At 41.9% G+C, this 24572-nt stretch overlaps 1 protein-coding gene across 4 annotated transcripts in view; it reads left to right on the top strand.

The window, feature by feature from the left end:
- Positions 1–22431, top strand: part of SHB (SH2 domain containing adaptor protein B) — a 70861-nt gene extending 48430 nt beyond the window's left edge. The window contains exons 4-7 of one of the 4 annotated variants that reach the window (XR_011339370.1): positions 8156–8327; positions 12629–12748; positions 14966–15034; positions 15758–16093. Coding sequence is in view for 3 of the 4 variants with exons in the window: in XM_069879987.1 (XP_069736088.1) it covers positions 8156–8327; positions 12629–12748; positions 16824–17007 (476 nt within the window). In the remaining variant the exon portion in view is untranslated. Of the gene's footprint in view, positions 1–8155; positions 8328–10435; positions 11129–12628; positions 12749–14965; positions 15035–15757; positions 16094–16823 lie in introns of those variants that run through there. The other 3 variants (XM_069879987.1, XM_069879990.1, XM_069879989.1) reach the window with 3 other exon arrangements.
- The last annotated feature ends 2141 nt before the right edge of the window (positions 22432–24572 follow it).

Here is a 24572-nt window from a genome sequence, read left to right as displayed (position 1 = left end):
GAATCCAGTTGGAGGCTGGTCACAAGTGGTGTTCCGCAGGGCTCAGTGCTGAGTCCAGTTCTGTTCATTATCAATGACCTGAACAAGGGGATTGAATGTACTCCTAGTAAGCTCACAAATGACACTAAGCTGGGAGGAAGTGCTGATCTGCTGGGGGGCAGGGATGCTTTACAGCGGGATTTGAACAGGCTGGATCCATGGGCTGAGGTCAATGGGATGAGGTTTAACAAGGCCAAGTAGAGAGTCCTGCACCTGGGACACAACAACCCTGTGCTGCACTACAGGCTTGGGGAAGGAAGAGTGTCTGGAAAGCTGCCGGGCAGAGAAGGAAATGGGGGTGTTGATTGACAGCCGACTCAACATGAGCCAGCAGTGTGCCCAGGTGGCCAAGAAGGCCTGTATCAGAAACAGCGTGGCCAGCAGGACCAGGGTAGTCATCCTTCCCCTGTACTCGGTGTTTGTGAGGTTGCACCTCAAGTACTGTGTTCATTTTTGGTCCCCTTACTAGAAGAAGGACATTGAGGCACCAGAGTGCAGCCAGAGGAGGGCGGTGAAGCTGAAGAGATATCTGGAGGAAGGAGTCTTATGAGAGGTGGCTGAGGGAGCTGAGTTTTTTCAGCCTAGAGAAAAGAAGACTTAGGGGAGACCTTATTGCTCTCTACAACTGCCTGAAAGGAGGTTGTAGAAAGGTGGGTGTTGGTCTCTTTTCCCAAATAACAACTGGTAGGACAAGAGGAAATGGCCTCAGATTGCACCAAAGGAGATTCAAATTAGATGTCAGGAAGAATTTCTTCACTGAAAGGATTATCAGGCTCTGGCAAAGATTGCCCAGGGATGTGGTTGAGTCAACATTCTTGGGGGTGTTTATAAGATGGGTGGATAAGGTGCTCAGGGCTATGCTTTAGTAGTGGACAGGTACAGTTGGACTCAGTTATCCCAAAGGTCTTTTCCAACCAAATGATTCTATGTTATGAGGATTTTTTTTTTTTTCCTATGGAAGGACAATCAAACATTCAAACCTATTGTCCAGGGAGCTGTGGCAGACTCCATCTTTATATTTTTTCATCCTGTGTGCAGGATGACTGGATAAAGTTCTGAACAACCCAGTCTGAGGACTATGCACCCTGCCTTGAGCAGATTGGACTAGACACCACCCACAGTCCCTTTCCACCTCAATTATTATATGGTATTGAAATTCTGCGTACTAAGATATTACCACACTACAGGAATGTGAAGTGACTTCTCTACATACTATCATAGAATGATAGAATGGTTTGGATTGGAAGACACCTTTACAAGTTATCTAGTCCAAGCCCCCTACAGTGAGCAGGGACATGTTTAACTAGATGATGTTACTGAGAACCCCGTCCACCCTGACCAGGGGTGAGGCTTCTACCACCACTCTGGGCAACCTGTTCCAGTGTTTCACCGCTCTCATTATGAAAATTTCTTCTGTAATCTGGAATTTCCCTCTTTAAGTTTAAAGTCGTTACCCCTTGTTCTATCACAGCAGGCCTCGCTAAGAAGTTTGTCCCCATCATATTTGTAGGCCCCCTTTAAGTAGGCTGCAATAAGGTCTCCCTGGAGGTTTCTCTTCTCCAGCCCTAACTCTCTTGGCCTTTCTTCATAAGAGAGGCATTCCACCCCCTGATAATTTCTGTGGTCCTCCTCTGGACTCACTCTTAACAAGTCCGTGTCTTTCTTGTACTGAGGGCTCCAGAGCTGAACATGGTACTCCAGGTGGGTTCTCAGCAGAGTGGAGTAGGGTGGCAGAATCAGCATCCTCGACCTGCTGGCCATGCTTCTTTTGATGCAGCCCAGCATGGCCTTCTGGACTGTAAGCACACATTGCCAGCTCATGTCCAGCCTTTTGTCCATCAATACTCCCAAGTATTTCTTGGCAGGGCTGGTCTCGGTCCCTACATCCACAGTTTGTATTGATAGTGGGTTTTTCCTCATCCTGGATGCTGGAACTTGCATTTGGTCTTGTTGATTCTTGTGAGGTTCATATGGGCCCACTTCTCAAGCTTGTCTCAGTCCCTCTAATGATATCCTTATAGGCAACCAGGGGTGAGAGAAATGAGCTTCTCTTCTAGCACAGTAGAGCAGAGCAGTGGCAATCTGTTGTGAGAATGATTATGCCTCTCAGCTTCATCTGTTCTTACATCTATAGGTTATGGCTGGTGTGGGTTTGTTTCCAAGCCAAGCTGATGTCTGCAGTGACCATCCTGTGAAATAAGGATGGCAGCAAGAGAAACATGAAAGTACCTGAAGCAGCTGCTTAAAAAGAAATCTCTTGCTTAGCATCCCCTTTCTTCTGGTTGGGCTCCTATGGAACAGAAGAGGTTAGAGAAAACTGATTTCTGCTTCCTTGCCCCGTGGTTTGCTCTTGCATGTGAGCTGTTAATAATCACGTGGAGTTCCAGCCTGTTGCTTTTCTCTTAAGCATATGCCGATAGTTCTTGCAAACTTAGATGTAAACCAGCATCCAGTTCTTCTGGATGCTGTGCAGGTTAAGTAGTCTCTCTCCCTAACAAGCATTAATTCCTACATAAAAGCCTAACCTGCTAATGTGGATTCTAGAAGGATATACAGTTCTGCCTCTAAGCTCTGCCTGGTGGAAGCAGGCTTTGGCTCAGGCTTGCCTGAGCTGTCTCATCCCCTTTGCTGGACCAATTAAAAGGCTTACAAGACTTGTGCCATCAAATTGCCTAGCTGAGATCCTGTCTGTGATTTGGGATATCTATTGTGTGTCAAGACAGCCCAGTCAGCAGAGACATGTCACTAGGTTTACAGTGCCACAGTGGCTGTTTTTGCAGATGCTAAATATCAGTCTGGCATATGCGTACAAAGCCTTCTCTGGGTTTATGCTATAGCATAGGTGTCTGCCCCAGTTCAGCAGATATTTCCATGCCTTTTCAGATGTTGCTATGGTGGCAGCAATGTTGCCTTTGGCTAGATTATATGTACACCTTCCATCTCCTGACAGGTGATCCTGGCTGCACAGTAGCATGGCCCATAGTAACCCTGTTGCAGAGGTAGAGTGTCTGCTGCCTGGAAGGATCCACGAGCTACCCACGGCACATACAGGGGCTGTGCAGAGCCACAAGCAGTGGATTTGCTATAGCTCTCTAGACTGCTCTCTGCATTGTTGTTCAGAGAATCTCTCTATTGTCCACTCCAGATTCTGGACAGTTTTCTACCATTGTCCTTCTGCCATCATGTCTGCGTCTTGCCTGCTTTTCTTTCATTTGTTTGTGATCCTCTTTTCCCCACTGTTTTGTTCCACAGAACTGCATTTATGTCCAGACTCTCTCATTCATCTGCTTGTCTAACACCTGATCTCACTCTGGTTTTCAGATGTCCTTGGGATTTCTACCTTCAGACATCTGCTCCCTATCACCTGAGACTTCTCCTATTAGCTGCATGTGCATTTGTGACCACAAGGGGCTGGTGTGCTTCTTCATTCATGACCTTTCTTCTAGGCCACTAGGCTACAGTGACTGCAGATTGCTGTTGAAGAACTCCTGCAAGGAAGATGAACAGTTAATTCTTGCTGACTGTGCTAGATGAAAGGCTTCCAGTTATTTTTTGCCAGCCTGTCCAGTGTTTGCTTGGCTGGAGGAATGTTCAGCTATTATTGCTTGTTCTTGGACAGTTTGAAGTTAGAACTACATTATAGCAAATAATACTTTGTTTGATGGTAAGAGGGTAAGTAAAGCCCTTGCACTGCATAGAAGGGCAGGAAGGTACAGGTGCTTGAGCAGGTGATGCTTATCTCTTCTAAGGTGGAATTCATTAGGGCTATTTATCTCTCTGTATCTTATTTCAGGGGTTTACTGTAACATAGGGTTTCTGTGACTTGAATTTTTCCATACATATTAGTTTTGATAATTTTCTGAAAGCTAGGATGTATTGTGGGCTTCCCACACAAGGATAGTGATTGTGTGCGACCCAGAATTCATTTTTCTTTCAAAGTATGCAAACTAGCTAAACCAGAAACTTCATTGTTTAGCAACACTGAGATACAAGCTGTGAGACCAGTACATGTCAGTCTGAGGTGAGATCACATTTTTGCAGATTTCTCAGTTAGTAATACTGCAGCCACAGAAATTGGATAATTACTTTTAAAAGTTATTGTCTTAAGAGTCATATGTATGAATGTGGAAATCTTAGACCTTATCCTTCATACATTGTGCATATTTTATGAAATGGCTAATTTTTAATTCATTGAATCCAGAGAACAAATTTATTAGTTTCTACTGCATACCTTTTTGTGCATGTCTCATTTGGTGTCTGTAAAATCTTTCAGCTCTGTAATCATCTTCATGTCCACATTTTTGGTCTTTATCAGGTAAATTCCAAAATAGTTTTTTTGAGTGGGTTTTTAAAACGAGAATCTTCATTTGGTTAACTTTTTTTTTTTCATCTATAATTTTTAGTTTGTCTATGTGTGACTGCAAATTAATAAAGCATACACCATCCACTATGAGATTTTAATATTGGCTTATGCATAAATATTCTTCTCAGGACTACGTAATTAACTCTTATGAAAGCACTTTAAATTAAAATATTGCTTTACATAAGTAATAGACTAAGAAGTTGTTTAATTAATAAAGTACTATGATATGGTTGAATTCCATATGCATTTAACATGCGGAGTTCTGTTTTAAAATGCTAAGAGAGTAAAATTTTTTGAGGTTAATTAGATTTCTTTGATTGCATCAGTTATTCATTATGGGTCTTATTCATTGTCTGTCTTGGGTAGCTGGTTATTTGTTACAAAGGAATATGTAAGGATTGGATGCAGGCATAGATTCAAGCTGCTGTCTCATCTGATGTCTCTATGCTTAACCTAACTCCTAAAAATTATGAATGTTTAAAATAAGGAAAGAAGTCGTCCAATTTCTAAGTTTTAAAGGGTGGAAAAGCTTGCAGTGGAAAAGTACTGACCCTCTGTTGACATGTGAAGTGCTTTTCTGACTTATTCTGTAATGTAGCTAGCTAATATAGCTCGACCAGGTGGGTTTTCATCAGTTCTTAGCTGAGGTAGATTTCTCTGAAATGCCCTGTATTGGCTTAAGTGATATTAGAAACAATTGCAATGGGCAAGTGCTACTTCACTGGCCCACAACTACCATCCCCCTACTACTTGGAGTTGTGGAAGCTGTGAACCTAAAGGGACCCTCTGCTGCAGCTTTCCCATTTTGAGAAGTTCATCTGAAGGGAAAAACAGGCATTTGTGATACAAAATGCAGACGCAGACTTATGCGGTGAACTTCTTTTTGTCAGGTGATAGACCTAGGAAACAAACCAAAATTGCAGGCAACAGTAGAACTATCATGAAGTTCTTATGCAAGTCTTATAAAGAAAACACTTGTTCCTCTGCCACGATTTCAAGATTTACTGCTGCAGCATGTATAAAATCTATTTTATCTCCAGATTGGAGTTTGGGATATGCCAGACTGCAAGTGTGCAGAAGCTGTGGAGTCTGATCAGGTGGAGGGGAGCGTGTCTGCACTGTGACTCCTGAGCATGGTCTGGGGCTGATGTCATGCTGACCCTTGTGAAGCAAGCTGTGTATAGACTTCTTCATGGATTTCTGCTGTTAGCTGCAGTACTGAAGGACATGTCTCCAAGTAGCAGAGCTGAAGTGCAGCGTTTAGGCTGTCTGCAGCTTGAGATTTTTCACAAGCAGGTTGGTTTTGTTTTATTGGAGGCAGTACAGCTGAAGCTGAAATGTGGTTTTGACGGCCTTTATGGAACATCAGCAGGTCTTATTAGACCTCCTGCTGAGCTGGGGAGACTGATTAGCTAAGAAGAGTTGGAGTTGTGGAAGTAACCACAACAAAGTAACTTTCTGGTACTTAACTCTGGCTAGAAAATGATAGCAACACCAGAGAATCCGTGTAGAAATGTCAGGCTTACCCTGGCTTGCATTTGAGTGTGTGAGAAATCAAGCTTTTCAAGGCTGTCATGTAGAGATAGCAAACATTTGGGTAAAGAAAATGTATGTGAAATTTGTAGGGCCCATCTTAGTACTGCTTTACAAAATAAATGGTCCTCTGTTATGAAGAAGGCCATCTGTAGTTTTCAGCACTGATCATGGACTCCATGAAGACAGGTCTGTAGATGCCAGGCTTGGTCATCTCTATGGGCTGCAACAGCTGTTGTACAGAAAGCTGGTGCCTAAGTCCCCGTGGGACATGAAGCAGGGGAGTTTGGGCATGCCCCTACCAGAGGTACCAGCTGTACAGCAGAGGAAGAGATGTCACATTGAGAGTGAGGAAGGGTTAGGTATGCAGGCAGTTCTATAACTGTTATGGCTATGTAAACATAAAGTACCATAACAATAAAAAAATTTACACTCAAAGCTGCATGGAATTGAGCTTCTGAACATTCACTGTATATACTGCAGTTTTAGTTAAGAGGGTGTGTCGGTGCCTGGCTGGGTATCACACTTGCCAATTTAATCTGCCTGTATAAGCTTTCAGACTGCTTCTTGCTACCAGTTTAATTCACAACAACCAAAACCACACGCACACAAAACCATAAAAGAAACAGCCCAGAAAACATTAAAAAACATCTGATATTTAATTTTGTAATATTTTTGGAGAACAGGTTCTGCTTCTAACCATTATGTTGTAAAGATATTGCTGTTTAAAATCAGAACTGAGTTTCATGTTTGTTTCGTGAACTGATTTTTTTTGATGTCTGAAAGATGTTGCTTGATCAGAAGCTGACATTAAATTCACAAGTATTCACGGAGTTCCCAATGCAGGTGGTTTTTCTTACCGTTGCATTACTAGTACTGTCATATATGTCACTGGCAAGTACACACATGCAGTATTTCCCCTTGGTACGCTCATTAGCTTTCATTATCCAGTAATGAGGTTAAATCTAAGCTTCCATTGTAAGAAATAACCAGGATATTTCTGCTATACGTACTTTGGAGTATTATTTAATCCATCTACCCAGGTTTTGTAATAGTTTTTGCCTACTTTCTCTGAGTAGAGGGGGAGCTTGGTAATACCGTAAGCCCCACAAGGAAAGCATATAAAAATAAAAACAAACAAAAAAATGGTGCAAAACATTTTCCATGTCCAGTACATCTGTGTTCTGCATGCGTTATGTTTTTGAACTTTACTGCTCCTGTCAAGTAGCATTGCTTTAAAACAGTAAGTACTACCAACCATGTGCCTAACTGGCTGTGTGTTAGTTAGTTAGGTTCTAAATCCTTGAAATCTCAGTGACTTTAATTGTCCTTATAACATTTTCTCTGATATCACTGTTGAAAGTCTCAGAGGAGCTGATTGAGCTCTGTGTGTGTTTGTGTGCACTGTGATGTTTGCCTCCTGATACAGTCATGTTTTTTGTGCCTGGTCCCCACTAGATGACCTTCAAACAATAATCTATCTGCAGCTGGGAGTGTTAGTTTTCGGTGAAGAAGCAAACCATAGAAGGCAATGAGAGACAGAAAGATGGTGTGGGTAGCTTCTTTCACTATTTCTGTCAGTATTCTGTTTTTAATTATTTGAAATTGTAGATACCTAAAAGTATAGAATGAGGATGTCAACATTATTAGTGTGTGCTTTGGTACAGACGTAATTTCTTAGAGCGTTGAAACAGCTTTGCAAAATAAATCATATTGCTTTTCTGAGAATAATATAATTCGTTGTTGCTTGCCGGTTTCTGATGTGGACAGACAGGTGTTAGCTGTGTTTGCACCCATATCACTCTTAGAATGATTCCACATAAATTGTGGCCACCTGGATTCTTGATGTTCTCCCTTGTTTGTTATTGTAATTATGGTAAGTGCCTGAAAGCCTGTCTTCTGTTTCTGTTACTTGTTTAACAGTATAATCTCTTGGGGCAGAATGTATCAAATGTTTAGTTAAGCACTAGTTATTGTAACAAGGCTTAGAGGAGCCTGGATTTTGATACTGGAAAAGCAAGAGAGTTTTAGGACTCTTATTTTGCATAGTTTGAAACACCTTTAGATAATACATAGAACTTTATAGATGAACCACTATGTCTTAGTGCTAATGGATGCATGGTTATTCTCCTTGGGAAGCATAGAACTTCTCTTAAGTGCTACAACTATTTTGGGTTTTGTTGACCTTGCCTGGAGAGGTAATTATTGTCTATCTTGCAGCCCAGTTTAATGGAAGTGAGAAACAGCAAGCATCTCTTCCTCCCTCAAATGAGCAGCACAGGCAGTTAAGAGCACCTGGTGGAGGCTTCAAATCCATCAAACATGGCAGTCCAGGATTTTGTGGGATCCTGGGAGAGAGAATAGATCCAACTATTCAACTGGAGAAACAGATGTAAGTAAGCACAGTAATTTCTTTCTAGCTCTTTGCCTCCCTGCTTAAAGGAGCAACAAGTGTCCCAGATCTTGCAGTCCAGGTCTCCCTCCTCAGTATCCGCTGCGTTAGTGCTCACAAAAAGATATTCTTTCTAGTCTTGCAAAGTGTAAGCAACTTTCTTGGGAGACAAAATAGAGTTAAACAGGAAACTGTTTAAGAAACAGTGAATTTTGTCTGACAAGTATTTGCAGTTATTCCACTTTGAACCATGTTCATTACATTGCATTAGGCAAACAGGTGTTGTATACCACATATAAACAAGTTGTTCTTTAAAGCTGCACAATTTCTATAACTTGGTGGCTGAATAACGTGTCTGTAGTACCTCAGGCATGCCTTGCATCTGCCTATAATACTGCTCCAGGGAGAGACTGGTAAGACCACTTATAAAGCTTTCAGAAAAAACAGGCTTATTTCTGCTGCGGTGGTGTGAAACATGAGGATGATACTAAGAGGCAGTTTTGTCAGCTCCAGACTGTCCTGGGGGAATTCCTTGGAGTGAATGTCTAGCATCTTCAAGGTTGGCCTCTGTCCTGCCTCATTATTGCTCTTCCTCAAACCATTTACACAGTCTGGCTTGTGTTTTGGAATGACCCACTGTCCTGTAGCATACCAAAGATGCAGCCTCATGGGAGGGGCCAGAACCCGCTGTTACACAAAGAAAGAGAAATCTTCTTGTGGAGTGATTTATACAGGTTCCACTGGTATTTGTGAGCACTGAAAAATCCAGTGGATTCACAGAGTAAAGTGAGGAAGCTGTCATGAATCCTAACAGGCAGTCCTACTCCAGACACTGTCATTCCAAGTTACATGCAGAATTTATTATCACAAGAGGAGGAGGGCATAATTTAGCATGGATGTAGGTGTGCTGTTTTGTGAGAATACTTTGTTCTTGAATGGTAGTGGTATCTGAAGGATTAGCAAGCCTTTTGCAATTCAGATCCACAGCTGGGGATAATCCCCTCTGTCAGTTGTTTCTGAGAAGGTGGTTCCTGAAATTCCCATTCCTTTGACATTTTAATTTTACATGCAATATTTGGAAACTTAAGCTTGAAAGAGAGAATAATATCTTCTGCCTGGTGTCATATCCGTCTAATCAGACTCAGCCTTTGAATAATCTGCTCGTTGACAGACTGTGGGCTTGTCTTTAACAGAGGAAGTAGCAACTGCTGTTGTGAAACCATTCACTGATGATGTTAGGTGAATGGCTAAAAGGCTATACATTTTGCTTTAAAGTTTGGTCCTCAGATTTGGGTAGTTCCAGCTCACCATGCCTCTGAAAAAATACATTTAAAATACTGCAGGAAGTTGAACACCTGTTAATTAAATATATTGTTGTGTAGTTCTCTCGTTTAGTATAACTACAGTTATATGTAACTGCAATTGATAATGACAACTGAAAACTCAGAGCTAGTTTTGCTTCCTTTAATTATTCAAGTGTTAATGATGTGGGATTCACTTTCATTCTTCATTATGGAAGATCAAAGCTGAAATGAATGCTTTGTTCATAATAATGTGTCTGAAAATTGAAGAGGTTAGACTTGATGTACCTTAGATAATTCATAATCATTCAAACTGTTCAAGTTTTAGTAGTGCAGAGACCTGTCCACAGCACATGCTAAGCCATTCCATCTGTCTCCACAAAAATGGAATCTGTTTCTGTAGAGAAGAATACATGATCTATAGGAAAGGAAGCATGCAAATTGATGAGTGATTTCTTATAGGTAGGTTGGGGAGCTTCTCAAACAGGCAGAAATACCAAGGTGTGGTTCTATAGCAGGAAAATACTTACCGTTACTTCTGATTAAGGAATCTGTTATTATGAACTTCATAACTCTTGGACTCAGAGGGCCTGAGTGGCTCCATTTCCTGAATAACAGTGAAAAGAACAGAGTTCTGCTGTTTCCATCATCTTATTGAGAGTGAATTCCTCCTGGACTTGTACACAAGGTTGGATGACTTCCTGTTTTGCTCTGACCAATTTGGAAACAGAGTAGTGTTGTGCATTATATAAGCTGTAGAAACTAGTTATACTTACTGTAGAATCGATGCAGCTGTCTTGTCTTTAGTCAAGCTGAAGTGGCTGAAACCGGACCATTGAGAAAATAGGGGACATCAGGAAGAACATTCTATAACCCACAATCAGGATGCTTTCAATCCTGCGAAGAGACTCTGATAAAGGTCAAAAAGTGTGATTGTGTTTGAATTTTGCTTTCAAGTTTGCATGATATGCTAATGTTTTCCAGGATATCTTGGAACATATTCATGTCTCTGGGTTTTTATGTCCCATGCTTTTGCATTAGTATCTTCCCTTAATTGTCATTTCTCTATTTTGTGATTACATCATTGACATTTGATCTTTGACCTTTCTGCACAAATACCTGTATACTGATATTTAAACAATAGGTGCAGCCAGGGCAAACAGGCCCAGTATGGTTGAAAGAGAAAATTAGTGAGGAACTTAAAAGTGATTATAGCACTAGGTTTATTTCTCTAGCTACCCAGAACAGGAGTGATCCGAGTGTCCCATTTAAATGGGCATCTGATTTGCAAACAATTATACTTCTGTATACTGCTGTTTACCCGCAGCTGTAGCCAAAACAGTTTCCAGGCATCACTTCTTAATCAGATATTCTCCTATCAGCAGCTTTCATACTTTGCTGGTTTTCTTCCACATGTTTTAAAAGCAGATTTTTCTTCCTGGCACTAGCCCTCCACTCTTTTTCTCCATTTGAACTCTCTGCTGGATCTGAAGAATATACTTGCCTCTGAATTAAAGAGTCCAGGGTTCCTCCGTGATTTTGGCTAGGTCATCTTTTATTATGTTTTTATTTGGCCTTTTGGGGATAAAAGAAATAAAAATTATTTGCAGCTAATAGGAATAATTGTTAGACTCTCCCAAATACATTTTCTGATTTACATTTAGTGTTAAAATTCTTCCCTTACGCTCAGAAGACAATCTAGTCTTTAGATTGCTTGTTGAGAAATATCCTTCAGCAGCAAATATATAGAGAAAACTGCCTGAAAACATTCACATTTGTGCCTCAGTTTTATTTGTGAAGTGAGTGATGGAGCTGGAAGGGCCTCACTTTCTAATCTGTCTTGAATATGCAGTAGTATAACCCTCTTTTTAGCTTTCTCTCATGCAGACTTTGGTTATAAACAGACACACAATGAATTTTTAATTTAAGCACAAACTTCCATTTAGGACATTCATCAATTGTAACAATGGGGCTGTAATGATTACTAGGTAGTTAAGAGCATGACTTTTGTCATGCTCTTTATTCACTTTCCTTTTAGTTGGAATGTCTCCATTAGACGAAGGTCAGCAGAGATATGAAATTAGAACAAATGGAAGAAAACATCTTTTGCACAAGACCAGTGACAGTTCCAGGTATTAACAGACAGAGAGCACTTCTGGTGTATGCGTTATCCTACTTGGGTAGGCATGGTAGTGTCACATTCATGCCTCAAAGTGCACGTAGAAATTGAAGGAAGGGAGAGATTTTCCTCAGATATGCAGTTTACTCAGTGCAGGACCAGGCAGATTACATTACTTGGGAAACTTGAAGGAAGGGTCAAAGCCTTTACTACTGGATTGTGAGATTTTAGTTGCTGGTACTAATAAGCATGTACTGAGAGTGTTCTTTGCAGTGATCAGTTTAGTGAAGGACCCAGGTCTCTTTTCTCCATTTCCTTTCTTTCCTGAATTGATCATGCCCACTCCACAGGTCTGCCAGAGTTTAAAGTGTTCTAACTTGTCACAGCAGTGCTTAAAACAAGTGTCTTTGTTATAGATGTTCACACTTTATCATCTTTCTCAAAGATTTGTTTTAGCATATCTTTTCAACTGTTAACTGTTCTTCAGATATTATTTTCTTTCTGTTTGCTTTTGTTTGTTTGTTTTTTTTCTTTTGTGAATTAGTTGAAATACTGATGTATCACAGCAATGAAATATAGCAAATATGTATACTGTGGATGTACTGCTTGCAAAATAGGGATTATAATGAGTTGCTGTGACTGTGAATTTCTTACATAAATATGTACAGCAATCCTGTTGCATGTTCTCCTGATCTAAGTTTTCTCCTTCAGCTGACAGGACCTACAAGCCTATGCAACCCTTGTACATTTATCCATAATACGTTAGATCTTAAAGGCATCCATGTTGTGTTAACCATTTTTCGTACCTTAAAGAAACAAAGTAGTGAAAGGAATATGAGTTGAAATCATGTGTGTGTGTTAATCTTTCTGCTTTTTCCTAGATGGTATCATGGAGCAATCAGTCGGACAGATGCAGAAAACCTGTTACGTTTATGTAAAGAGTGTAGCTACCTTGTAAGAAATAGTCAAACAAGCAAGCATGACTATTCTCTTTCACTGAAGTAAGTACTTGTCAGTAAAACATAATAAGTGTAATTTTGAAGCCGTAACTTCTCTGGTGCAAGAAGAGAAAGTGATTCAGTCTGTTTCAGTTCAGAATGGCACTTGGAGAGCTTGAGGCTGTTAGTCTGCATGATGTATAGTGACTGTCACTGAATTAGGACTTTGCAGCTTGGGAATGTGAGGGGATTTTTAGTCTTATTTAGCGCCCATTTAAACAACTAAATAAGTTTGGATCTCTTTTTTCCTGGTTCTGGTTTGAAACGTTCCTGCTGCTTCTGCTTCAGGCAGAATAAGGCACTGCATTGTTTGGGGGGTTTATTCCTTTTGCTTCATATATAGAAGAAAGTCTTCATGTGGCTTACTGTGGTAAAAGCTGTTCAGTATTGCTACAGTTCTTGGAAGTAAAAAGCCTAGGATCAAGGATGAAAGATCTACAGAATTAGGAAATGAACATTGTTCCAGTCTTAGTGCTGCTTTGAACTTGCCTCATCTACCTCAGGTTTATCAGGGTACATTACACCTCTTGGCTTCAACATATCATAGACTATAGAACAATTTGGTCTGGAAGAGTATTATAGCTGTGTAAACATCTGGACTTGAGAGTTCCAAAGCAATTTGTTGCAGGGATTAGCAACTAGGAATTCCCTCGTGCTGTATTTGAAACTCATAGAAACAGCTGCCATAAGGAAAGAAAGGACTGAGTATTTTCTGTGGTGGAACTGTTTTCCTCTCAGTTGAAGAAAAATGTGGGGAAGAATCATTGCAACATTTGAGAAACCTTAGTGACATTCAGTATTCATGTAGTAACAATATCCCATGACTTAGGCCAGGTCCCAGCGTCTTTTCTTGCAAAATGTGTATGTCTTATCTCTTCAGGGTACTGGCTTTGATGAGTGTTCACATATGTGAGTTTGAGATTGCCATATAGGCTCTGCTTTTTGAAAACCTTGGGCCTGGTAGGATATTGCTGTTCAAATAGCTGAGAAATCTGTATTCCAAAACCAGAACTATTCACTATCAGGAATATGTTCTGCTTGTACTCATTCAAGCAGAGTCCAGCAGTGCTTAGAAAACTAAGCAGAAACCGATATACAACGAGTTCAACCACTGCATTCTAAAATCTGAGCTTAGATTGAAAGGGTTTGGAGGAGAGCAATAGGGAGGAGTATGACTCCATGGTTCTTTCTGAACAGCGTCCCTATAATCCTAGTCACTAGTTTAGCAGCAACAGTGCTCTTAAACAAATGTAGATGCAGTCTGCCCTTCCCAGGTACTTGTGAAATAAGTGCACAAAACCCACGTTTTTCAGTTTCAGGGAAGCTTACCTTATGAGTCCTGAAATTTAATTTCACACATGTTTTTTTCTTTAATAGTAGATGTTTACAAATGTTTCAAATCAAAATTGCTGTTGAAGTAGAAGCTATACATAGTGGTTTCTGGGAATATAAAAATAGTAAAGATTAATCATGACTCCTAGAGAGATGTTATTGAGAATGAACCTCTGGAGGTGTCTAGTCCAAGCAGAACACAGCCATTAGGTTGTTGAGCGCTTTTTACAGGGAAATTTGGAAAACTCTTGAGGATGGAGACCTCCTGACTTACCCAGAACTAGTCCCAGGAATGCACTAGTTCCATGAGGAAGACCCTTTTCCCTGTGTCCAGTGGGAACTCCAATTGTTGCAGCCTGGGCTTGTTGTCTCACTTTGTACCTCTGAGAAACTACTAACTTCTCTGTAACTGCCATTTAAACAACTGATGACTGCAACCTGACACCATCTCGCCTTTTTTCCAGACTGAACGCACCATTCCTTCAGCCTGTCCTTCTACATCAGGTGCTTCCACCTACAGAGCACTAGGCCCTGCTCTGTACTTGCTACAGTGTTGGCTTCTCTTTTTGTGGGGTCTCCCACACCAGTTACAATTACACATGCAGCCTCACCAGTGGTCTGTAAAGGAAGTAGTCACTTTCTTCCAGCAGCTGGCTACACTTCTGCTAGTCAGACCAGGCTGTGGCAGGCCTTCCTGGGCAGAGTGTTGAATTCTGTTCTGTGTCCTGACTACCTTAGATCCTTTACTGGCCAGCCATGACCCAGCTTGCACTGCTGCCTGGGTTTATTATATCCCAAGGGCAGGTAGAATCTTTGTTTGTCTTGGTAAAATTCCATTAGACTGTTATCCATAACTTTAAGGCCATTCTTTTTCACTTACCTTCACAGTGTGGCTTCTTAAAAGGCTGATCAGTCATGATATAGAGGAGACGCTTCTTGTTCATTTGTGGAATTCTAGTAGCTGTAGACATCATATACTGTAAGGTCAATGACCACGTACTACCCAAAGTTAAGTATCTACATAGGACCTTGTTCAGGAAGCAACAACTCTGTTATGAATACATGGCTTATAGCAGTTTGTTGACTTTGTATGCATTTTCTTTCTGTATTATGAAGGGCTCGCATCCTTGACTTTCTGCATTAAAGTGCACTTGGCAGATTGTTCTCCAGTTCTTGCTGTACTGCTGACATTAGCATGTACCTGTGATTTATTTGCACGTTTTTAGGGCATTTTGTAGCAAAGTGGTTGCATAGTGAACTGAACAAAGGCAACAATACACCTGTCATAATAAAGCACTTAGAAGTGCCACTTTTGTTTAAAGGTAGTAATTTAGAGAGCAATTATTATTTGAAAAATATTTTTTCCCTTTAAGAAATTTATATTTAAAGCAGGATTTTAGTCATGTAGGGCTATCATTACAGTGCCTACCGTGGTTTCAGAAACCTCCACCTGGAAGGGTGACTTCATCAGGGATTTGTTAAACTTACCTGAAAGATAGGAACTTGTTGCACTGCTAACTAAAAAATGGCAGATGTTAGAGAGGAGGATTTTAACATTGCATGATTTGTTTTCCTGGTATAGCTTTCTGTGTCACCTTAAGCTGGGTTTCCTTACTGACACAGACTGACTCCAGTTTTAACACTGTTCTCTTTGTCCCTGGATACACTTGGAAGAAACAGTGGTTTGGAGCCAGAAAGTTATGGAGTGAGACATAAGCAAGCTGTAAAAACCCTTTAGGCCGCATTTAGTATCTTGATTTGTAGGAGCTGCCCTTTGCTCTTGTTTTGCCCTGGCTAAACTCTACACTCTTAAAATAGTCTGTATGACATGCTAAAGACAGCAGACACTGAAGCGTCACTCCTGGGAAGAGATAAGGTCAGCTCTACTACCTACTATACTGCATGTCAGCATGGGTGCACCCATCAGAATGGCATTATGTTGGATGGATTGCTTTTGCAAAAGCAGACAGGGCAGTTACCTTGAGAGTTACTCTTCTCTCCCCTCAAAGAGGCAGTGTGCTGTGCAGGCAGGCAGGTTATCTGGGAATTGAATTCTTCTGGTGTAGAAGTCACAGACTGGTTTCTGCCTGCAGAAAGACTGCAGGATAATAGCTATTGTTCAGTACAGTGCAGGTGAAAGCCTTTAGGTTGTTAATCTTGGGAATGGGCTCACCTGAGGAAGTATTCTAAGCCTAAAACACCAGATTCTGCACATAGCTACGTTCTGGGCAGTGGCTGCCAGAGTGGAATAGGTGTGATCTGTCCTGAGGTCTCCACAGGACAGGGCTGGCCTTGCTTTGATAGATTGAGGCTCATGGTCTGCCTATGTGTCTATGAAGGGAGCCTCAGGCCTCTGATAGGACAAAGCCAGTGGTACCATTTGGTCCAGGAAGACACTGGAGATGGGGATGGGGACGGTGGGGATGGGGACGGTGGGGATGGACAGGAAAGGCAGTGTCCTCTGGCACACTGCAGGATTGGTTCTAGGGTAAGACAGACTTGCATCTGGATCCAAAGAGCACAGGTATTGAAAACAAAATACTGACTGCCTTTGTGTTAGGCTGTCCATAGGGGTTTGCAGCTAACAGTCGCTGTCTGTCAGAGTCTGGCCACTGTCCTGGCCTGTCACCCCGCAATTGCATTTTGTTTTCCTGCATTCCCCTACAACATGAAGGAGAGCCTGTCCTGGTGCTGTTCCCCTCTTCCCTACGCACAAGCATGAACTAACACTTTGCTTTCCTTGCAGGAGCAGTCAAGGTTTTATGCACATGAAACTGATGAAAACCAAAGAGAAATACATCCTGGGTCAGAACAGCCCTCCCTTCGACAGTGTTCCTGAAGTCATCCACTACTATACTACAAAAAAACTGCCTATCAAAGGAGCAGAACACTTGTCTCTGCTCTACCCTGTGGCTGTGCGAACCCTCTAGTAACCTAGTCTCACCCCTTCCTGTGGATGGGAGGTGAGAGGTAAGGTGGGTTGCACAGAATTCGTTGCTGGAGTTCAGTGCTTTGAGTTGGTGATAGAGAGTAGTGGCCTAAAGTCTTGGGAATATGGGCATGCAGCTGAGTTGTGTATGGGACTGTGTGTATGGTACTGTTATGCTGCAGCGTGCCTCTAAATGGTGCTTCTACGTAAGAGGAAGAAATCTTACTTTAGTGGAAGGAGACCCGATAACCTTCCCAGAGCTTTCCTGTGAATGAAAGAACTTTCCTATTAAAGTTCTTCCTCTGTATTTTGAGCAGAATCAACAAGTTCCTCTGAGCAGTAAAACACCAGCAACATTTATTGTCTTGCTACCCTGAGAAACTTCTCCATGTGAAAGAGTAACCTGGCTCTGAGGGACCCTTGAATGTTCTTGGTGAACCCACAAAGGACCTCCTTAGGAGGCAAGTCCCTGTCACTTAATTTGGTGGGTTTTGGTTTTTTAATGCAGTTGCTTGGGGTAGTTGAACTTCTGTTAGGCACACAATTTTAAAATATATTTGTGAGAGTAAATCATGTTCAATTATTTATGAATAGGGAATGTAATTAAAAGTAGCTTGTGATATAGCATCATGGAATCATAGAATCGCTTGGTTGGAAAAGACCTCTGAGCTAATCCAGGCCAACCACACCTGTCCACTACTAAACCATATCCCTGAGCACTACACTTACCTGTCTTTTAAATACCTCCAGGGTTGGTGACTCAACCACCTCTCTGGGAAGCCTGTGCCAGTGCCAGATAACCCTTTCCATGAAGAAATTTTTCCTAATGTCTAATCTGAACCTCCCCTGGCACATCTTGAGGCCATTTTCTCTCAGCCTATCACCTACCACCTAGGAGAAGAGACCAACACCCACCTTGCCACAGCCTCCTTTCAGGGAGTAGTAGACAGAGACAAGGTCTCCTTCAGCCACCTCTAATAAGTCTTGTTCTCCAGCCCTTTTATCCACTTCATTGTCCTTCTCTAGATACAATCCAGCATCTCAATATCTTGTAGTGAGGGGCCCAAAACTGAACACAGTATTTGAGGTGCAGCCTCCCCAGTGCAGAGTACAGAGGCAGGATCACTTCCCTGCTCCTGCTGGCCACACTATTTCTGATCCAAGCCAAGATGCCATTGGCCTTCTTGGCCACCTGGGCATGCTGCTGGCTCATGTTCAGTCGCTGTCAACCAACACCCTGGTCTTTCTCCTCCTGGCAGCTTTCCAGCCACTCTTCCCCCAGGCCTGTAGCGCTGCACGGGGTCATTGTGTCCCAGGTGCAGGACTTGGCACTTGGCCTTGTTGAACCTCGTCCCATTTGTTTCAGCCTATTGGTCCAGCCTGTTCAGATCTCTCTGTAGAGCCTCCCTAGCCTCAAGCATGTGGACACTTACTACCAGCTTAGTGTCATCTGTGAATTTACTGAGGATACACTCAATCCCCTCATCCAGGTCATTGATAAAGATAGTGAACAGGACTGGACCCAGCACTGAGCCCTGGGGAACCCCACTTGTGACTAGCCGTCAATTGAATTGAACTCCAGGCAAAGGGTGCACCTGTCCAGGGCAGTGATAGCCAGTTTCTCAAGCAGAATACTGTGAGAAATGGTGTCAAAGGCTTTTCTGAAATCCAGGTATGCTACATTGACAGCTTTTCCCTCATCTATTAAGCAGATCACCTTGTCATAGAAGGAGATCAGGTTAGTTTAGCAGGACCTGCCTTTTATAAACTCATGCTGACTGGGTCTGATCACCTGGTTGTGTTGTGTGTGCTGTGTGATAGCACTCAAGATGACAAGCTCCATGACCATTCCTGGCACGGAGATCAGACTGAAGGGCCTGGAGTTCTCCAGATCCTCCCTCTGACCCTTCTTGTAAATGGGTGTAACATTTGCCAACCTCCAGTCAAGTGGAACTTCCCCAGTCAGCCGGAACTGCTGTTCCTGAAAAGGTGTTCAGTGAGCACCTCCATTAGCACCCTCAATACCTTTGGGAGGATCCATCCAGCCAAATAGACTTATGAATGTCTAATTGGTCCAGCAGGTCTCTAAACATTTCCTCTTGGATTACCAGAGCTTTGTTCAGTTCCACATCCCTGTCTTCTGGCTCAGGAGGCTGAGTACTTGGAGAGCATCTCACCTTACTGTTAAAGACTGATACAAAGAAGGCATTAAGTACCTCAGCCTTATCCTCATCCTTTGTCACTCTTGTTCCCATGGCATCTCCATCCAGTAAAGGATGATTTTCCTTGTCTCTCCTTTTGTTGTTGATATATTTGTAGAAACACTTTTTTATTATCTTTCACAGAATAGGACAATTCAAGTTTTAGTTGGGCTTTAGCCCTTCCGATTTTCTCTCTGCATGATCTCACTTCATCGTTGTAGTCCTCCTGAGATGCCTGCCCCTTCTTCCAAAGCTCATAGACTTTCCTCTTTTTTTCAGAGATCCACCCAAAGCTCTCTGCTCAGCCAAACTGTTTTTCTCCCCCTCTGGCTCATTTTTCAGCACACAGGGATGATCTGCTCTTGTGCTGCCAGGATTTCCTTCTTGAAGAGCATCCAGCCCTCTTGGGCTCCTTTGCCCTATAGGACTGTCTCCCACTGAACTTTATCAACCAGCCTTCTGAATTGTCCAAAGTCTGCCCACTGGAATCCCAGGCTGGCAGTTCTGCTGACCCTGCCTCCTTTCTTCTCTTGGAAGTGAGAATTCTATCATCTTGTGATTGCTCTGCCCCAGGGGTCCTCCAACCATCACATCTCCCACAAGGCCTTCTTCTATGTTCACAAACATCAGGCCCAGTGGGGCGCTTTCACTAGTTATTTCACTTCCCAGTGTGTCAGGAAGCTGTTGTCAACACACTCCAGGAACCTCCTAGACTGTTTGCTCTGTGCAGTGCTATACCTACATCATACATTTGGTAAGCTGAAGTCCCCCACAAGAACAAGGGCTAGCGATCATGAGACCTCTCTCAGTTGCTTGTAGAATATCTCATCAGTCTCTCCTTCCTGGCTAGGAGGTCTATAGCAGACTGCCGCCATGATATCTGCCTCATTGGGCATTCCGCTGATTTTTACCCACAGACACACAACTTTATCATCACCGTTATTAAGCTCAAGGGAATCAAAGCACTCTAACACAGGTAGCTACCCCACTGCCTCTCCTTCCTTGCCTATCCCTCCTTCCTCTCTGTTTTCTTGCCTATCCCTCCTGAAGAGTTTATAGCTGGCCATGGCAGCACTCCAGTTATGTGAGTCATCCCACAATGTTTCTGTGATGACAACTATATCGTAGTATTCTTTCTGTACAATGACTTGTAATTCCTCTTGTCTGTTGCCCATGCTGTGTCCATTGGTGTAGATGTAGTTCAGTTGGGCCGTTGATCCTGCCATGCTCCTGAGGGGAATAGTAATAATTCCTAAGTGACTACTTGCCGTCATTTCTAACCCATAAAAAATATTTTTATCCTTTTTGGAACAATGATCTCTTAAGTGTTACTGTCTTTATTTGCAAGTTCCATTCATAGATGCATGCAGCTAAATCTGTTTGGAGCAGTTACACCGTGATGTTTTAAGAAGTTGAAAATGAGTCATTTGAATACATGGGTTCGTATTTATGCAAGAGGATGGTTGAAGGCTTTTATAAAGCTTTGTTAGGCAAAATCTTCACTTGATTCTTCATCTAGATCAAATATTTGTCCCACTGAGGTACAGACTAACAAGTCTGTGTCCATTGCCTTTCCATGAGACGGCTTTTGCAGCTGTGTAAATGACTGCTGCAGTATGTAGCAGAGCAGAATTTGTTTTTCTGGCATACCAAGGCATTCTTAAAACATGGTCCCTTGACACATACCTTCTGGCCAGTGTTCATTTTCATCACGAGTAGAAACCCTGTGCTGTATTTCAGTCACTGCCAGCCAGAAGCACTGCAGAAGCTGCCCTGTACCTTAGTCCTGCAACTCAATGCCCACCCACTTAAGAGATACCTTCTTCATGTTTTGTGTGTTTGTTGAGTGGGATATGTGAAAAAAATAAAATTGTGCAGAAATTGAAACAGGGGATTCAGTAGCCTGGTAGTCCTCACTTTGTGCCATCTCCAACCTGTGTCTAGACTGTTGTGTGTTAACCCATCAGCTGTTGTAGTAGCAAACTGATTATATGCAGTTTACGTATTTTACAGACTGCAACAGAACTGTGAAATTGTGTGTTATTTAATTAAGCTTTCTTTCCTATTATTCCCTTTAATGTCTGCTTAGAAAGAAGCGCAAATCTGAAAATAGTAATGGAATACCCACTTAGTACCTGTAAAAATAGTGCTTCATTGTATTGTCTGATCTGATAAGGACCTCAAGAATGTCCCGTATAATGTTGTTGGTGATGAATGTTCTGCTTCCTTTTAAGCTTGCCTTGTTCTTTACGTGATATCCAGCACAGTTTGAACAGGAGTGGATCACACATATGTGAGGAGCCGAGTGTCATTCTGTACAGCAACAGTAGTGGGCCAACCTGTGCCTGTGTCACCTAGAATTTGAACCTGCCTTGAACTACGTTCTTACTGGTTTTCCTAGAGAAGGGTGGCATAGTGAAGAAGAAAGAGACAACATTCCTTTCCAAATGAAACCAAACAACACCTTTTACATGTAGTCACCTACATGCGCCTTTTGTTTTTCTAAAGTCTTCGCAGAAGTCTTCATTCTCCTCTTAAGCATCACCTGATTGGCAAGAACATATAGGCACTATTAAGTTAGCGTATTCTTCTGTCACCAGAGTAGGACTTCATTAGGGTGGCAGAGCTTGCAGAGATTAGGCATCAGATTGCATCTGCTGCTGTCTAAGTCTTTGCCTGTGTGGGCTCTGGCAATTCCATCATGCCTGTTGGGACAGAAATATGTCATATTTTTTCTTTTGCACGTTGAAGTACATTGTTGCTGCTCTGTGGCCTTTTTTTCTTCTGTATGAAAAAGTAAGCCTCTACTTTCTCTAGCAGCATTTACCAGTAGAAGTTGTTATCATTAACTGAAGCCTTGCCAGGCTTCTTTAAGCACATTGTCTTTAGCTTATGGGGATAATTGTTGTACTGAACCTTCCTTGTCATGGGCCTGAAGGAAGGTCAGTTAAACCAGCAGGTGCCACTTTATTGCTGTCTGCAGATTTTGGTTTAGGATCCCTTGTTTTCGTACAAATCAAGTCAATATGCATCATACAAATGTGTATAGAGTTTATTACAACTTCAAGGATCAAATCAAAATCTTTGGTTCAGCAAGAGGAAATCACCTCAAAAAATGTTGGTTGTCTGTGGAAAGTTTTTTTTTAATTATTTTTTAAAAATACTTTTAGAAAGTACTCGATTATTGCAGAATAAATAAAACCAGAATTTTGTTTGCACTGTAATGTTGTCTTTGTTTATTTAAGTGATTGTATGATATTTTTCCAGGCAAGGGATATTCCTCCCAGACTTTTTAATGTACAGTGAAAATACAGTGTGTTGCAATGTGTAGTGTTGCATATGGGTGGAAGATCTCATGGTCATCATACCTATGTAGCCATTAAAAATTTATTTAAAAAAACCTCAACTTCTTCCTTTTCTCCCTCTGTCAATGTGTACTCATATTTTCTTCAACAGCTAATAGCTGACATGGCCTTTCAGAACAACTTGTGTTTGTGTGCCTTAACTGTATAGTCGAAGTAATCATTAGGCTATAGTCTTTGTTGGAGTCTGGAAAAAGATATGGCTCAGTTCTGTCCTGAGTAATTTTCTTGACAGCGTGCACCTTTGCAAGGACTGTGCCAAAACAACACAAGTGTGTTCATGAATTACATTGCTGTCCAATTGCTTGAGATGCTCAAGGAATCAAGTTATTGCTGGGAACACTGATGAATCACTTTTTGCAGACTTAATAAGGGGTGTTAATTAGGTTTTTGTTTTGATGTGTATCTCACAGTGTGTTGAAAGCCTCCAAGCTGTGAACATCAGTGTGATGGGTGGGAAAGTTTTAGTGGCCAAGATTACATCTCACAACTCTTTCCATAACTGAAAAAAAATCATTAAGGTTGGTGTAAGTCATCACCTTGGGTTCTGTACTTGATAGTAGTTTATTCTCTGACACTGAAATTAAATCTTCAGAGCCAGGATGTGAAGTACAGGGATTTTTTAAGTGCAAAGGTGAAAACATATTTCTAGCTTCTAGAAGAACATGGCCTGAATGTATGTATGCTCTGAGTAAAACTGGTTGCTGCTTGAAGCATTTTTGTGCTGCTCCTTGCGATCACGATAAAATTCAGGATTTGCCTTTCTCTTGCTGTCGTAGCATTGCAAGGGTTTACCATGTACAGTCTCATTTTCTGTGGCCTTGAGCTTAATCTGAGAACCAGGTACCCACAATTCAGAATTACTGTGTTGTCCTCAGCACTCTGGACCCTGTAGTTAGTTCAGTGACAAGATTAATCCAAACATTGCCCATGCAATGTTTCCCAAGTGTCTTTCAGGGTCCCTGGATTGCATTTGTTGCTCCTGATAGTCTGAAGACATAAATACAGTAGCTTAACTGTAGCCTTGCAGGGCTTTATTTTCTTTCTGAACTTGGTTTGGGGATTAGTGTTACTGTGACACTACTCTGGGTACAGGTTAACAATTAAGTGTTGATACCTGCAGTAGTAGCATTGGAAAAAACAAATGTTGCGTTTTGTGCCAGGCTATCAGAGCCTTCATTGGTCCTGGTATTGCCCCAAGTGGCACACCGGGCCCTCAGTGACTATCTATAAGCAAAGCTGATGTTGCATTTTCGTTACTGACTTCTGTTTCTGGGGTCTATGCAATTACTGCATCACAGCTTACAACACTACCAAGACACAGAAAATTCTCAAGGTTCCTACTGCCAGCCATACTGCTTGGAGAAGTAACTTTGGGGGACTGATATCACCATCTTCCCTGCTCTGAGTCAATCAATTTTGCCACCATGTAGACCAAGGCATGTAGACCAAGAGTTTATTCAAGAGTAAGTCCAATGACTCTCCTATGACTGTGTCTCAAGTAGGCATCTTGGCTGGCTCCATCTGACAGTCCTTATTTTGCAGATAGCTGTTAGCTATTGATAAACTACAGGGAAATTCAGAGGGACTGACTGGCACAAGCAATGAGCCAGCATGAACCTCCTGAAACTCCATAAAGACAGTCGTAGATTGGGGTGCATTTCAAAAGAACAGACCAGAGGGTCACCAGAGGGAGAAAGGTGACAAGGAGCTGTACAGAAGTCAGAGTAAACAACCTGTCGATTGCTATGAAAGTTTCAAGTATGTCATGGGGAAAGTGTGGAGATACTTTTAGAAATGGCAGACTGTGAATGTGAGTGAGGCAAGAAGTGAAGTGTGAGAGACAGAGAATCTGGATGAGCTAATCAGGAATTAGGTATTCTTTACCAGTCTATAACTGATATTGTCCAGAGTCACTCCAGGGAGACCTGGAAGAAGTTTCCAAGAGAGAGCCCAGAGAGGCATAATATGGGGAGGGACTAGATAAACCCAAGGAGAATCCA

Source organism: Phaenicophaeus curvirostris, chromosome Z (assembly GCF_032191515.1).
Source record: "Phaenicophaeus curvirostris isolate KB17595 chromosome Z, BPBGC_Pcur_1.0, whole genome shotgun sequence".
NCBI lineage: Eukaryota > Metazoa > Chordata > Aves > Cuculiformes > Cuculidae > Phaenicophaeus > Phaenicophaeus curvirostris.
This window is presented reverse-complemented; position numbering and strand designations above follow the sequence as displayed.